Source organism: Doryrhamphus excisus, chromosome 16 (assembly GCF_030265055.1).
Source record: "Doryrhamphus excisus isolate RoL2022-K1 chromosome 16, RoL_Dexc_1.0, whole genome shotgun sequence".
Classification (NCBI taxonomy): domain Eukaryota; kingdom Metazoa; phylum Chordata; class Actinopteri; order Syngnathiformes; family Syngnathidae; genus Doryrhamphus; species Doryrhamphus excisus.
Window position 1 is genome coordinate 13,640,358 of NC_080481.1, and position 16,802 is coordinate 13,657,159.

Here is a 16,802-nt window from a genome sequence, read left to right on the forward strand (position 1 = left end):
AATAATTCTTGATCTGAGAAGTGATTTAAAATAGTTGTCCAAGGATTCATTATGTACGGTCCAAAATGTTGTTGATCTAAAAGTGAAAATGCATGTTAATGAGACTAAACTTCACACCATGTTGATCCCATCAGCTGTTCACAGCTCCACAGACGCTTGCAGTGCTGGAACATTCTTGTGTGCATTATGCATCAAGACGGGACACTTGGATCCCAACGGGTCAAGTGTCAAATCTGTGATCACCTGTGAACCTGAAACCCGAAGCCATGCATGATGAGGGAGGGAGTGGTCAGCAAGGTGGCGCAATTGCAAGAGAATCCGATATTCCCCATCACGCGGCAGTCCCTCCACCGGCTTCGAGATAAATAATTTGTGTGCTTAACGTGGCAACGGCATTTTAACGAGGAGACCTTTTCACATGTACACTTTGCTCACAACTACGTACGATGGGTGCTGTTTGATACGCACGCAACTTGTCTTAATGAATAGAGGTTATTGTGGATGAAAATGAAGCACTCGAATAGGATTTTATGCTTTATAACTGCCTTTTCACATACATTTTGTTTGCACATGCAAAGGCCAATAGGACAGCTGGAAAATCAACTAGCAGTTCACCATCACTTCTGAGAATCATGGGGAATAAACAGCATTGCTAAGTGTCTCCCTCTGTGCTTGTGCTCAGTTGGTCGAGCGGTTGCCATGGAAACAAGTATGACTCAAGCCACCAAGACCCAGTTAATTCTGCTGGTTTGCAATTAGGTAATTGCTGCTTCAAGTGAAGATACCCTACAAAAAATTAAAAAAAAAAAATAAATCAACATGCATTAACGCTATTCGCTTTTTAGGTGAATCAAATTGGGCTAAGAATGTATGACGGAAGGCGGTGAGCTTTCTTGACTCGTTACTGTTTGTCTGCTGCTTCGCCACATCTCCCCTCCCCTGCTGTCGTAATGAGACAGTTTATAATTAAACATGTGTCATATGAGAGGGGGTGGTCAGAAGTCAGGAGAGAGGAGAGAGATACACAGGATGCTGTCTGGAGAACATGTCATGACTGGGCATGTTTTTTTTTTTTTTGACTCATTGCTGCAGAAATCTCTCAAAATAATGATTGGCCGCTTTATGTTACCATCAGAATAGAACTATGGCATCAAGCATATTTAAGGCTGTGGCTTATTCACTAAAGTTAGACATTTTGCCTATTCATAATCTTCCCAAGGACATCATCAAGCACCATGTTTTTCTTGCGACCAATTTTTTTTTTACCCTTTTCCTTTAGGTTTTCATTCATTCATTTTCTACTGCATATCCTCACGAGGGTTGCAGGGGTTTTCAGCAAAGAAGCAGGGTACACCCTGGACTGGTCGCCAGCCAATCACAGTGCACATATAGACAAACAACCATTCACACTCATACACATTCACATTCATACCTATGGACAATTTAGCATGTTTCTGGAGGAAACCGGAGTTCCCGCCGAAAACCCACGCATGCACGGGTAGAACATGCAAACTCCACACAGAGATGGCCGAGAGTGGAATTGAACTCTGGTTTCCAAGCTGTGAGGCCTGCGCGCTAACCACTTCCTTTAGGTTTTGCTATTCTTTAAAATAAAAGTACGTTTGCGTTTGTCCAGTAATGGAGTGCTTCAGTAGTCACACTCTCTCCACAGAAATCACACCTGCTTGTTTGCCAAGTGAAATGTGTGGTGAGGACTTTGACACTGTCAGGACCCCCCCCCCCCCCCCCCCCCCCCCACCCCCCGCAGCATGTCCCTACTTGAAAATACAGTACAGACAAACATAGCTGCAGTACACATTGTGGAGTACTCATAACACAAGGACATTTTAATCAATTGTTCCATGGAGAGAAAAATTCCCTCTATTGTTCTGCTCACTATTTTAACCAATTAACTGCGTCTGATTAATTGCTAGTCTGATGCATCTTGTGTGTGAATTTCAGAATTGTAGACAATGTATTTCTGTCCCAGTAGGACAGCGATGAAATTGGTTTTTCAAGATAGCAAAGGTGACGCTGTTGTTGTTGACAATAGTAATGAGCTAGCAGTTAGCTTTTTTGCGCCATTTGGCTACACCGTAGCCTGACTCTGGAAAGAGTGCAGTGTTGGATGACTCCGAACCTGACCCTGATTTCTCTAAATCAAGCCCACCAGCAAGAATCCAACACCAGCCCCGGAAATGCAGCGTCTGTTTGTAGAGGCATCAAAGAAGTGAGACCAAAATGTGGTCCATGTCTCGAAATGTGCCCTTGCACTCAGGAGAATAGGCCTCAGTATATTACGTATATTCATCTATAAATTGTTACACACACACGTCTAATTCCGTAGACCAGGAGCAGGCACACCTGCCCTGCAATTTTTGCCCGGAGCTCGGCGCAGCTCGGCGCAGCTCGGCGCAGCTCGGCGCAGCTCGGCGCAGCTCGGCGCAGCTCGGCGCAGCTCGGCGCAGCTCGGCGCAGCTCGGCGCAGCCACGCCTCATCCCTCCCACCGGTGGCAAGTGGCAAAGAGAGCGTAGAGAAGGCATGACGGGGGTTTAACACAGCCGAGTGTAATCTTAACCAATAAAATGAACGCCTCTCATTGCCTTAAATGCGCATCAGAGGCAATAATATCCGTCACCACGTACACCACCTCCATCACCATAATAACAATGATTGGATGTTTAGAGTGGGGTAGACGGGGACATGCTTGAGTGATATCGGCTTTTTTGGGACGTATTATGATATGACAACATAGTTACATTCATCGAAGTCTTGCATTAAAAGCAACTGTCAGTAGTTACACACGTTTGTTTCTTATCATCTAAGTCCGATTCCACTGTTTGACTCATTTTTGGACTCCGAGATAAGACATCAGGTAATGTCTTAATGAGTCACTAATCAAGCAGTAACGCCATCCTGATCATTTCAGCGTCGTAATCTTTGCCCTGCATGCATCAATATGTTTTTTTTTCTTTTTGAACTCTGCAGCTGAAGCAGTCACAGTGTGTCCTTATAGCTGCAGAGTCAGTGAGCGGGTGGAGCTTGACTCGTTATCAAGTGTGGTTGTGGTCATTTGTGATAAGGCGGTGTGTAGACACGAGGCCCAGGCTGAGTACACATATCCAGTTGATGCTTGGCACAGCACAGCGCACACACTCTCTCTCACAAAGGCAAAATGACACTGACCGCAAGTGTGCACAGGAGGAGGCATAGAATCATATAAATGAAATGAAAGGATATCCATTTAAAAAAAAAAAAAAAAAAAAAAAAAGATAAGGTGCAGCCTGCTTCAATGCTGAATAGAGTGCTGTCATTGTGTTTCACACAGGAGTTCCAGATGGTTCTCCAAGGAAGCTGGGCTTTGACCCAAATATCACATCAGTCAAAACCTCTTATAACAAAAGTCAGAATTTGTTCTCCGCACACTTTTCTGTCCATCTAAATTGTTCTTTCCATATCAATGACAGCTCGCAGCTAGCTCAGTCATTAAGAGTTGTTTTCTGACTTGCCCTGCCAAAAGGCTTGGTGCGCTTCTTTGTTGTACTTAGGGAAGGTCAAAGTCCACAAGTATTACTCAATGCTACTTTTCCACAGCATGTTAGTAGCGTCATCTCAGTCTACTCACTCTACTCACTCAAAGCAAAATATGTGTGCAAGTTTTATTAAAATGTGTGCAAAGTTTTATTAAAATTAAATTTATTAACATTTTATTAAAATGTTATTTATTAAAAATTAAAGTTTTATTAACATTTTATTAAAATGTTATTTATTAAAAATTAAAGTTTTATTAACATTTTATTAAAATGTTATTTATTAAAAATTAAAGTTTTATTAACATTTTATTAAAATGTTATTTATTAAAAAATTAAGTTTTATTAACATTTTATTAAAATGTTATTTATTAAAAATTTAAGTTTTATTAATTTTAATTACAATATTTTATTAAAATTAAAACAATTTTAGCCACTGAAATAAAATAGTATATTATCTTTTTAAAATAAATCTAATATAATATAATATAAGGTTAGTACTGTTAGCGCATCCATCTCACGTTCCTCATGATGACAGACGTAAACATGGTTGATGTCGTCTTTATACAGCAACCTTTATACCGTCTTTTCCGCCGTTCACTCCCGCTATGCAGCCTCTCCACCTCCATATTTCCGCGGGGATATGCGATCATTTGGCATAACGAAGTGATGCTAACAGCTGCTCCGGAGTATCAACAATGGCGTAAGCGGCAAGCTGCAAAAGATGAACATCCGTAGCTTTACACTTTCTTAAGGGGTCGGTATAGCACAAAAACAATAAGGAATTAATAAATAAAACACTATTAAACAATAAAAACGTTGCAGGAGACACAGAGCTGTTGTTACTTGCTTGCTCTCGGGCGGCGCCATCTTGAAACATGACACCGCCGCATCAAATCTAGTCCATCTTGATATGAACAATATGCTTGTTTTTGATATTGTGCTTAAAGTAAATATTGATTTTTTTAAAATATCGATATATCGCCCAGCCCTATGCCTTATAGTTATTCATTCATTCATTCATTTTCTACCGCTTTTCCTCATGAGGGTGCTGGAGCCTATCCCAGCTGTCTTCGGTCGCCAGCCAATCACAGGGCACATATAGACAAACAACCATTCACAAACGCAAACTCCACACAGAGATGGTCGAGGGTGGAATCGAACTTGGGTCTCCTAGCTTTGTGGCTTGCACACTAACCACTCTTGCAGTATACATTAATTAATTAATTCATTCATTTTCTACCACTTTTCCTCACGAGGGTCGCGGGGGTGCTGGAGCCTATCCCAGCTGTCTTCGGGCGAGAGGCGGGGTACACTCTGGACTGGTCGCCAGCCAATCACAGGGCACATATAGACAAACAACCATTCACACTCACATTCATACCTATGGACAATTTGGAGTCGCCAATTAACCTAGCATGTTTTTGGAATGTGGGAGGAAACCGGAGTACCCGGAGGAAAACCCACGCATGCACGGGGAGAACATGCAAACTCCACACAGAGATGACAGAGGGTGGAGTTGAACCCTGGTCTCCTAGCTGTGAGGTCTGCGCGCTAACCACTCGACCGCCGTGCCGCCCCTTATAGTTATATTAATGAAAAAAGGGACAAAATCAGCACCTCCCACTTTACTACACTAATGACAGGTTGTGTACTGTAGCATCAACACTTGTTTTCAGCCAAGTGGTGAATCAGTCAGAACATTCATAAGAATACAGTATGTTCCCACTGTGGAATGTGGCTCTAATAAGCCTGTACAAGTCATCACTGCCCCTTAGACAGTCCCTGAGTGGCACCCACCTTGAACCGGTGGTGGTGGTGGTGGTGGTAGATTGTGGGTGTGTGTGTGGTGTGGTGTGGTGGGGAGAGGCGGGGGTATGGTCTTTAGAGGAAAGCTGTGGAATGTGAGTGATAGTTGCTAAGTGAAAGCTGTGCAGCCTCTCTGATAATTCACAGTTTTTCTTGGTGTGAGTCTCGGGCCAACACTATGCAGAACCTTTCACAGGACTGAGAAAGACACAGGGAAAGAGCGTTGGAAAGAGTTGCATTTTAAATCAGCATCACAGCACCCTCACTCATACAGTATATGAGAGGCTTATAATGGCTGCCTTCATGACTACACTGTATTCCAGCTTCATATGAACTTCTAAACGGACTTCACTGAAGACGTAAAGCAGGTCTCTTTAAGATAAGCTACATGACTGATTTATCCTTGCAGATGCAACAAAAGGCAACGAGAAAAGCCTCCAGCAGGAAATGTTTTACTTGACACACACATCCTGAAACATCAATTTACTTTACAGTCATCTGAATATTTCATAAAGACGTCAACCAAAAGTTGAATTTATTGGAAATACAAGACATTTACCAGCGTCTTTGCAACCTCTTTGTAATGAGAATCAGTGTGAGGTTTTGCTCTCAAATATTTTGAGACTATGTAGGGCGGAATATTACAGTCAGTTACTAAACAAGTACAAAAACAACATCTTAAATAGTATTACTGTATAAGGAATTGTGTTAATAAAGCAGACTGACATCATTATTTTGTAGATGGAGATGTCAAAAATAAGTGAATGAATGAGGTACTTGAAAAATGTAATGGATACTTTGTAGATATTGAACCGGAACTTGAAAAATATATGCCAAATTTCCCATCAGTAGAGGAATGGAATGAAATCATAGAGAGGAATCACAATTCCATGATCCTCACTAGTGTAACAGAAAAGGAAATAATCTATATTGTTAATAAACGTAAGGCAAAAACAGGAATGGAACCAATAAAAAGTTACAATTGTTCCCACTGGTTTTGTCCGATATAAGCGAAATCCGTTATATGCGTATACCGGAAAATGTCCGTTTTACGCATATATCAGATTTATATCCGGTATGCGTAAATCGGATTTTATCCGTTATAAAAAGGCACTTCCTTGACTATGTTTCCAATGTACCTGGACGCGCAGGCAACGCTGCAAACGCTGCAAATGACGTCGTATAGCGGCCTGTCACGATTCGGCGAATCGGAGCGCCACGATGCGGCCATCCGATATATGCGAGGGAAATTTAATGGAAATGCATTGGAACGGGACTGGAGATTTTGTCCGAAATAGGCGAAATCCGTTATAAAAAATCCGATATATGCAATGAATTTTTATTGGAAATACATTACAGAAAAATCGGTTCCTTTTTATCTGTCCGTTGTGAGCGAATTTCCGATATATCCGAGTCCGATATATCCGAGGTTTACTGTAGTCCGGAATTTACGGTAGTCAATCTATAATGCTTGAATGTTGTCTGTCCTGAGATGAGAGCAGCTCTTACGTAATACCTTTTTTGATATCCAGGGATTAGGCTGCGGTCCTGCCCTGACTGGTCAGCTGGCTGGCCGCCTACACCCAGTGATAATAACGTCTGCTTTCACGACAGGGAAATATGTCATATGTTCAATCCCCCTGGTTACTTTGGCCATTGTGAGCGAGAGCTTAAAAGAGTATTTCATTAAAAAGGTGCTGTCACCAAAGCATTGGGGACATGTACAGGTGCTGCACCGGTTGCAAAGAAGAGTATCAGGTGAATTCCGAAAAGCTCCTGAAGAGGTGGAGCACCTTTTTGCGTAAACACAGGAGCTTTCATGTGTACTCTGCAAAGCCACGAAGCCTTTACCCTCTTGAGAAAAGCAAGCAATTAGCAGGAGCTTGTGTGCTCAGGCACACGGAGTGCGATAAGCGTGTTGTGTGTGACTCTCATCACATGAAGTAGCTCTTAACATATGAAATGGAGAAAAAAAAACTAGCATAGTCTGTACAGATCAAATTTCCTGCAGGTAAACACAATGCAGGCCTTTGCTTGAATAGTGAGTCAAATGTAAACACAAATGAGCACTTGGTAGCATCTGCCTCATGTCGCTGCGGCCTAAATATGTCCTCAAGATATCACTCATTCACACTCTTGTCTTTTCTATTTCCTTCCTCATCCTGCTCTTTGCCTCTTGTGTCCTTCCTTCCTTCCTTCCTTTCCCTCCATATCTTTCTTTAGCTCCATCTTTATTTCACATTATGTTGTACTCTTTTCCACTTCCACTTATGTCCCTCTCAACATATTTTTTTCCCCTTGTGTTACCTTTATTCCCTATTGTTGGTCTTCTGATTCTTCCTGTTTGTGTTATTTGTTTCTGGTGGAATATCAGTATTACAGAAAACAGTAAAAGGGTGACCTGACGTAACCTGACCTTTGTTTCACATGCAACGTATGCAGTGAGAAGGGTGTTAAATACTCAATTTCATTGTTTGTTTACATTTTGGAAAACTCAACTCAAAGCCTAGGGCGGCACGGCGGTCTAGTGGTTAGCGCCCAGACCTCACAGCTAGGAGACCAGGGTTCAATTCCACTCCACAATTCCACTGTGTGGAGTTTGCATGTTCTCCCCGTGCATGCGTGGGTTTTCTCCGGGTACTCCGGTTTCCTCCCACATTCCAAAAACATGCTAGGTTAATTAGCGACTCCAAATTGTCCATAGGTATGAATGTGAGTGTGAATGGTTGTTTGTCTATATGTGCCCTGTGATTGGCTGGCGACCAGTCCAGGGTGTACCCCGCCTCTCGCCCGAAGACAGCTGGGATAGGCTCCAGCACCCCCGCGATCCTCATGAGGAAAAAGCGGTAGAAAATGAATGAACGAATGAATGAACTCAAAGCCTATTTTAGGTTGTTGGCCGAACTGGACGCTACCCTCCACCCCAACTGTCAATTTTTTTTATTTTCTATCTTATTATTTATCCTGGCGACTCCAAATTGTCCATAAGTATGAATGTGAGTGTGAATGGTTGTTTGTCTATATGTGTCCTGTGATTGGCTGGCGACCAGTCCAAGGTGTACCTTGCTCAAAGACAGCTGGGATAGGCTCCAGCACACCTGCGACCCTCGTGAGAATAAGCGGTAGAAAATGAATGAATTATTTATCCTGAAATATTCAACATTTTTATATTTCTGCATATTGGAAACCTTAAAACATTCTTGTCCTTTTAACCAACATAATTATTGAATCATCAATACACGCATGCAGATACTTGTTTGAAGTTGTGAACATGACATGCACCAATAATAGGCAGATTACGCATTTTCCAGTATGCAAAAATTAGCATGTTTGACTGTCATATGCGTTTTTAACAGGGACCTATTATGCTCATTTTTGGATTCTTTGTATTGAGTTGTGGTCTCCTATAGAGCATCTACACCAGTATTGCATATCACACTGATTTCCAGTATCATGCAGCCTTACAGTAAACAACATTGTACAACATCCGAGAAATACTTCCCATTAGGCTTAGGCTGTGACATTTGTTTTAAAAGTCAACATAGTAGACATTTAAATTTTTGGATCATTAAAACGTCCAGGGAAGAAAATCAAGTGTCATAATTTTCATGTAGGATTAGCACTCAAGGTATAATAAGTTGATAAATAACAAATAATAGACATTTCATCTACAGATATATACTTGAACTGCACTTTAAAAAAAAATTGTCCCATTATTCAGTTCTGAGCTAGCTAACAATGCACGACTATGAATCCCTCTTAAAAAAAAACTCTAATTAGCACGTACACGGATAATAACATGCAATAGTTGCAGTATCTTGTGTATTTTTATATTAATAACACAACCGAAACTTCTTTCCTTGGCACATTGATACACATACTTACACTAGTTCCGTCAACAGCGACAACACTTACGAGAATCTTATTGAGTCTTTGTCGCGAAATTGCGAGCTAGGTCGTGTTAGTCCGCGAGGTAGCTGCTACAATAATAATATCGCTGTAGCTTGGTTAACACGTCAGTTATGTAAATGGTACAGTGTTTTTGTTGTGAGGGCTATAGCGTCAAAATAGGTATTTCCCATGATGTCCGTTGTTAGCTAGCTCATATTAACTAGTTTTCTTGAGCTAGAATGCACAGAAAAGGGAAATAAATAGGCATAGGATTGAAAATACATGTGTATTTTTATGTATATTAATAATACAACCGAAACTTCTTTCCTCGGCACATTGATACACATATTTATACTAGTTCCTTCCACAGCGACAACACTTACGAGAATCTTATTGAGTCTTTGTCGCGAAATTGAGAGCTAGGTCGTATTAGTCCGCTAGATAGCTGCTACAATAATAATATCGCTGTAGCTTGGTTAACACGTCAGTTATGTAAAAGGTACAGTGTTTTTATTGTGAGGGCTATAGCGTCAAAATAGGTATTTCCCATGATGTCCGTTGTTAGCTAGCTCATATTAACTAGTTTTCTTGAGCTAGAATGCACAGAAATGGGAAATAAATAGGCATAGGATTGAAAATACACCTAATATCATATGAAAAACAGCATTTCCACGGATGGCCCCGCATTGTTACATTCCTAGAAAATTGTAGAAAATGTGAGTAATAAAGTATCTATGTACAGTATGTATGTAATGGAATTAACACCACCGCCATAAGTCGAGTTGAAAGTCAAGAAAGGGATATTCAAGCCTTCGGGACTTGTGTGATAATTATCAATACCGATAATGCTATGCAATATGCAATATTATTTCCACTTTTACAATTAAAATGCCAGAGGAGTTGTTTCTTTAGTAGGGGTATTTTTTTAGGAATTGCTTAATTAAACTGTGTTGTAAGGACTAAGTTTGGTAAGAAAGGTTAGTTTGGGCTTTATTTGGGCTTCTGTTGGTGTTTGTGTATTTCCTTTTCTACCCAGGAGATGTCAGTGTGAAAACCTTTGTCATAACATATGTGTTTATTTTAATATGAGCTTGTCTCCCATACTGGGCAAATAGGACGTAGGAAATTCCTGTTTCCACTTTCAGCAGTGGACACGATCCAGTCCGGTGGTCTTTGTATTAATATTTGATACAGGATGTACTTTTCCAGCCTTCCTTCTGGTGGACCCCCCCACCCCCCCTCCTCCTTTCACCCCCCCCCAATCAGTATACAAATGTAGCCTGTTGAGTGAGGAGTGTCACGTTCGCTACTGAAAGGGAGTGGTGAGTCAATAGCAATTCCCAGAAAGCAATGGGAAGTTTAAAAAAAAAATCCAAAATTACAAATGCATCTCATGATTGTCACAATCTTTTTCAGCGTTTGCCATACAATAATTTATTTGTGGCAGCAGGAAAACAAATACATTATGAATGATCTGATAGGGGTTTTATACTGCCGATTCCGATACAGAGATCAGCTGATACAGATCATATGGACCCCACGACACCCTACAAAATGAAATCAACACCCTTACATTAATAATGTAATGTTGTTTTGTTAAATAATGTTTAAAAACATGATTTGCTTATGCAAATTAGACAATGACGTCGGTACCTGGCACCACGAGTAGATTACAGCCCTGCATTATCCATTATCCATGTTCATTCATTCATTTTCATTCATTTTCATTCATTTTCATTCATATGTACCTATGGACAATTTGGAGTCGCCAATTAGCCTAGCATGTTTTTGGAATGTGGGAATTTACCAGAAAAAGTTAATTTTAATTAAACAACTGCACCAGTGGGCGGCACGGCGGTCTAGTGGTTAGCGCACAGACCTCACATCTAGGAGACCAAGGTTCAATTCTACCCTCGGCCATCTCTGTGTGGAGTTTGCATGTTCTCCCCGTGCATGCGTGGGTTTTCTCCGGGTACTCCGGTTTCCTCCCACATTCCAAAAACATGCTAGGTTAATTAGCGACTCCTAATTGTCCATAGGTATGAATGTGAGTGTGAATGGTTGTTTGTCTATATGTGCCCTGTGATTGGCGAGCAACCAGTCCAGGGTGTACCCTGCCTCTCGCCCCAAGACAGCTGGGATAGGCTCCAGCACCCCCCGTGACCCTCGTGAGGAAAAAGCGGTAGAAAATGAATGAATGAATGAATGTACCTATGGACAATTTGGAGTCGCCAATTAACCTAGCATGTTTTTGGAATGTGGGAGGAAACCGGAGTACCCGGAGAAAACCCACGCATGCACGGGGAGAACATGCAAACTCCACACAGAGATAGCCGAGGGTGGGATTGAACTCGGGTCTCCTAGCTGTGAGGTCTGCGCGCTAACCACTCGACCTCTGTGCAGCCTCCATTATTTTTGAACAATAAAAATACATTTTTCATATCATTAACTCATTTACCAGAAGAAGTGGAATTTTAAATAAACAACTACACCAGTTTTGGTGCCCTATTGAATGAAATGAATGAATAGAATTTTTGCTCCAACTCCAACTTGGCCAAGTTTGATTGAAATTGAACTACAAGTAGTCTACTCCTAAGCGCAGTCGTCTGTAGATCCTGATGTCGTTGAAACATCTAATAGGATTTGCTATAAGCTATTGTTCTCTCCATCGCCCACTGTTTTTCCCCTCTTTTCTGTAGGTGAGTGCAAATGTCCTTATTTTCCTGTGCACCAACATCATTGGAATCTGCACCCACTACCCTGCTGAGGTTTCTCAGAGACAAGCCTTCCAGGAGACCAGAGGATACATCCAAGCCAGACTACATCTGCAGAGGGAGAATCAGCAACAGGTACAGTCAATCAGTTGTTGTTTTACTTTTGCATGTATTGACAATGTCAATGACTTCCTGTTTTGTAACATCAGTGAGCAAAATTATAGTTACATCCCGTTCCTTCACTGACTGCAATTTGGGGATCTTTTCCTCTGGTTTTTGGTCTAATATTAACAAAGTAGTTATTTAACTTTTCAGCTACCTCATTCATGGAATGGAATGGCCTTTATTGTCATTATACAAGATGTACAACAAGATTGGAGAGCCTCTCCTTTCAGTGCAGTAGTCAAGTTAAAAAAAAAATGTATAAAAGTAGAGTAAAAAAGACAATTTAACAAGATATATACAAGATATCCAAAATAAAAAAACACATAGTATTGCTCAGGAACATATGCAGGAGCAGACATATTGCAGATATATTAATTTTAGTGCAATGATAAACGGGTCTTAGTGCAAATAAAGACTGGTGTATACAGATGAGTGAAGTCATATCATTATAATTGCCTTTATCCATAATAATACGCTTTAGAATGCCCCACGTTGCTCTAATGCTGTAATAAATTTTTTTTAAATTTCATTGACATAGTATTTTTCCTTGAGAAGACATAATAAAATGGCTGCTGAAATGGTGTACTTAAACATTAAACTTTCATATCAAGGCGGGGGCCTCAAGGGCCGCATTTGGCCCGCGGGCCACGTGTTTGAGACCCCTGCCCAACAAGGTGTATAATGAACAACACAGGACCCGTAGTACTTGCCTTTCTTCGCGCTATGGTTAGTTTCCTCCTTGCTCCTTTGCACCAACGGTACCTCTGACAAAGTGTGCCCGACAATGAGTGCTCCTTATCGGGCATACAGTTTCATTGACATAGTATTTTTCCTTGAGAAGACATAATAAAATGGCTGCTGAAATGGTGTACTCACTTTAGCGTACAATGAAATCCATACTTTGCATCAGAAATAAACAATATATGAATGAAATAGAAGAAATTAGGATGCTGGGTGCTAAAAATATACATCATGATGCATGTACAATAACCAGGAAGTAGTGATATGTTTATGATAGAATCTACTGTATGTATTCAGTGTCATGTCAACACTCCCAGGTAATTTGGTGGACATCTTGCAACACAATCTGCATTTTGTTTAAATTTTTTGTGTGTTTTTTTTTTTTTTTTTTCAGGAACGTCTGTTGCTCTCCGTGTTGCCAAGGCATGTTGCCATGGAGATGAAGGCTGACATCAATGCCAAAAAAGAAGACATGATGTTCCATAAGATCTATATCCAGAAACATGACAATGTCAGGTCAGTTTGAAGACACGGTCAATGAAGGAATTGTCACAATTCTGGCGTACGTTTATAAAAATATGATTGCTACAAACAATAGGGTCACAATGCAATGAGTCCATCCACTCAAACACACTATTACATACAGTACATACAGTTAGACAGTTTGGCTGAGTGTAGCCTAATTAACACTAGTGAGGGAATACTTAATTACCAGCAGCCAAGAAAAGATAATCCCCAAAGAGGAAGAACTTCCGAACATATTCAGTTACAAAACTGGGCAAGCACACTTCACACTTCTTTTTATGCCTGAAATATTTTGCTAAATGTATTTTTTTTTGTTTTTTTTTCTGATACAACGCCTATTGCCGTACTTGCTGAAGACCATCATCAATAATAAAATTCCTTTTTGTGTCCTCCTCAGTATTCTGTTTGCCGACATTGAGGGTTTTACCAGTTTGGCTTCCCAGTGCACGGCTCAGGAACTGGTCATGACCCTCAACGAACTCTTTGCCCGTTTTGACAAGCTGGCCTCGGTAATAATCCACATTCTTATGTTTTTTTAAGTAATGAAATCGCTTTAAAGATGCTAGGAGCATCATTAGTGTTATTGTTAATGTTTATAAAATTTTGGTAATCATAGGTATGAATGTGAGTGTGAATGGTTGTTTGTCTATATGTGCCCTGTGATTGGCTGGACCCTCGTGAGGAAAAGCGGTAGAAAATGAATGAATGAATGAATGAATCGTATTTCTTCTAAGACTGGCTTAATGTAGCTGCAAAAACTCTCATAATGAACATAATGAAGTCTAAACTTTTATTAATTATTATTTTTCCCCCCCATTTCTTCAACAGGAGAACCACTGTCTACGTATAAAAATTTTGGGTGATTGTTACTACTGTGTGTCTGGGCTACCCGAACCCCGAGCCGACCACGCCCACTGCTGTGTGGAGATGGGTGTGGACATGATCGAGGCCATCTCGTAATTAGAATTAGTAATGCATGGTTTTTGCCAACGCTTGTCATGCAAAAAAAGCATTTATTAACAAATCACGGTTTCATGTGTCCAGGTTGGTTCGTGAGGTGACGGGTGTCAATGTGAACATGCGCGTTGGCATACATAGCGGCCGTGTGCACTGCGGCGTCCTAGGACTCAGGAAGTGGCAATTTGATGTGTGGTCGAATGATGTGACACTGGCCAATCACATGGAGGCGGGAGGCAAAGCAGGGTGGGAGGAATAAATACACTTTCTTAGAACAAATAACCCAAGTTTAGATGTATTATGGAATTCTTTGTTTCCTTTAGGCGGATCCACATCACTAAGGCCACGCTGCAGTATCTCAATGGTGACTATGAAGTGGAGCCAGGCTTTGGAGGGGAAAGGAACGCTTATCTGAAGGAGAACAGCATTGAGACCTTCTTGGTCCTCGGCTGTAGTCAAAAGCGGGTGGGTGGACAAAAGCATACACAGATAAATAAATATGAAATGTAGCTCGGGTCTGGGTGAGACTGGGCCGCATCAGGTTTAAAAAAAAAAAAAACGCATTTATTAAAAACAAAAAAAATTAAAAAACTCCGCTTTGGTTCCAATTTTCTACAAGAGAGGCTCTGATAAAACATTCCACTGTTCTCAAATATCTTACTTTTTATTTTTCTACACAAAATAAAATGAAAAATGAATAAACAAATCAAGAATAAAGAAAATCAATCAGTAATAAATAAATAAATATAATAATAATAATAATAATAATAATAATAATAATAATAATAATAATAATAATAATAATAATAATAATAAAACGGCAAATAATAAAAACTTAAGAAACCACATATAGTTGGTGGGTAGACAAATAATTTTTTTTCAGATTAAAATTAACAAAGCATTATTAGAGCCCTGTAGACATGACAAAACACGACTATAGTCACATTTATACTTTTTTTAATTTACAACATATTGCGCAACTGCAGGGTCTTGAGACACATGCTAACTCGCAAACTAGAGAGCTCGCGACCTAAACGGTAGCCTTCAAGTTATTTCCTTTAAACTTAAATAGCCAAAAACTTACCACTTCCACACGGATAGGGAGGATAACTATTAACAGTTATTTAACCTTTAACATGAACATTAATCAAACGTAATAATTTTTTCTGTGTACATGATACCATACAGCATCCATATCAAACTTGCGCGGGCCGCACTAACATTAAACTTTCATATCAAGTTCCTCAAACTAGTGTCCTGCGGGCCACATTTGGCCCGCGGGCCACGTGTTTGAGACCCCTGCCCAACAAGGTGTATAATGAACAACACAGGACCCATAGTACTTGCCTTTTTTAGCGCTATGGTTAGTTTCCTCCTTGCTCCCTTGCACCAACGGTACCTCTGACAAAGTGTGCCCGACAATGAGTGCTCCTCCTCGGGCAGGCGAGGTTTGAGTAGCACCAGCAGTGAGATCATACATGTAAGTAAGTCAGGTCAAGTAGCAAGTCAAGTAGCTCATGAGCTGCTAGTAGTTCCTAAACACTTTTCAATCAGCTCTCCATTTATTATCTACTCCTATCTCCACTAAATTAGAAAGTGTTGTTCGCAGTAGTCAGGACCAATCACAGCGGAGTTAGCATGCACGGAGGCGGGTTACGGGTGGAACAAATTAAAACAGACCGTTTTGGCAGGAAGCACAAATAGTACAGCTGGAATAGGTGCAGATTCTGGAAGATCTAGAAAGTTTTTGTGCTGGTTATTGTGTGTAGCTGCTCTGTAGGAGACCACAACTCAATACAAAGGGTCGAAAAATCAGCATAATAGGTCCCTTTAAGGATAATAAGGAGTAAATTAGGGCGGCAGTGGTTAGCGTGCAGGCCTCACAGCTAGGAGACCAGGGTTCAATTCCACCCTAGGCTATCTCTGTGTGGAGTTTGCATGTTCTCCCCGTGCATGCGTGGGTTTTCTCCGGGTACTCCGGTTTCCTCCCACATTCCAAAAACATGCTAGGTTAATTGGCCAATCCAAATTGTCCATAGGTATGAATGTGAGTGTGAATGGTTGTTTGTCTATATGTGCCCTGTGATTGGCTGGCGACCAGTCCAGGGTGTACCCCGCCTCTCGCCCGAAGACAGCTGGGATAGGCTCCAGCACCCCCGAGACCCTTGTGAGGAAAAGCAGTAGAAAATGAATGAATGAATGTTTTGGAAATCCAAGGAAATTCAGGTGGATTAGGTGCAGATTCTGGAAGCTCTACAAAAAGATAAAGGTAAAGTAATTTTCTTATAATTGGAAGACTATAACGGTCCAGCACCCCTGCGACCCTCGTGAGGAAAAAGCGGTAGAAAATGAATGAATGAATGAAGGAAGTTATAATTAATAGTTATAATTAAGGAAGTAATAATTTCTTAAGGAAGATGATCCCTGGTGTTTTAATGGTATCCAATGTCCATAAAATACTTCCGATCT

At 40.7% G+C, this 16,802-nt stretch overlaps 1 protein-coding gene across 4 annotated transcripts in view; it reads left to right on the top strand.

The window, feature by feature from the left end:
* Positions 1-16,802, top strand: part of LOC131104131 (adenylate cyclase type 6-like) — a 40,411-nt gene that overhangs the window by 12,979 nt on the left and 10,630 nt on the right. For all 4 annotated transcript variants that reach the window (XM_058050962.1, XM_058050960.1, XM_058050963.1 and 1 more), the window contains 6 exons: positions 11,931-12,080; positions 13,246-13,367; positions 13,774-13,885; positions 14,205-14,332; positions 14,421-14,579; positions 14,657-14,798. In XM_058050962.1, the coding sequence (XP_057906945.1) occupies positions 11,931-12,080; positions 13,246-13,367; positions 13,774-13,885; positions 14,205-14,332; positions 14,421-14,579; positions 14,657-14,798 (813 nt within the window). The remainder of the gene's footprint in view (positions 1-11,930; positions 12,081-13,245; positions 13,368-13,773; positions 13,886-14,204; positions 14,333-14,420; positions 14,580-14,656; positions 14,799-16,802) is intronic.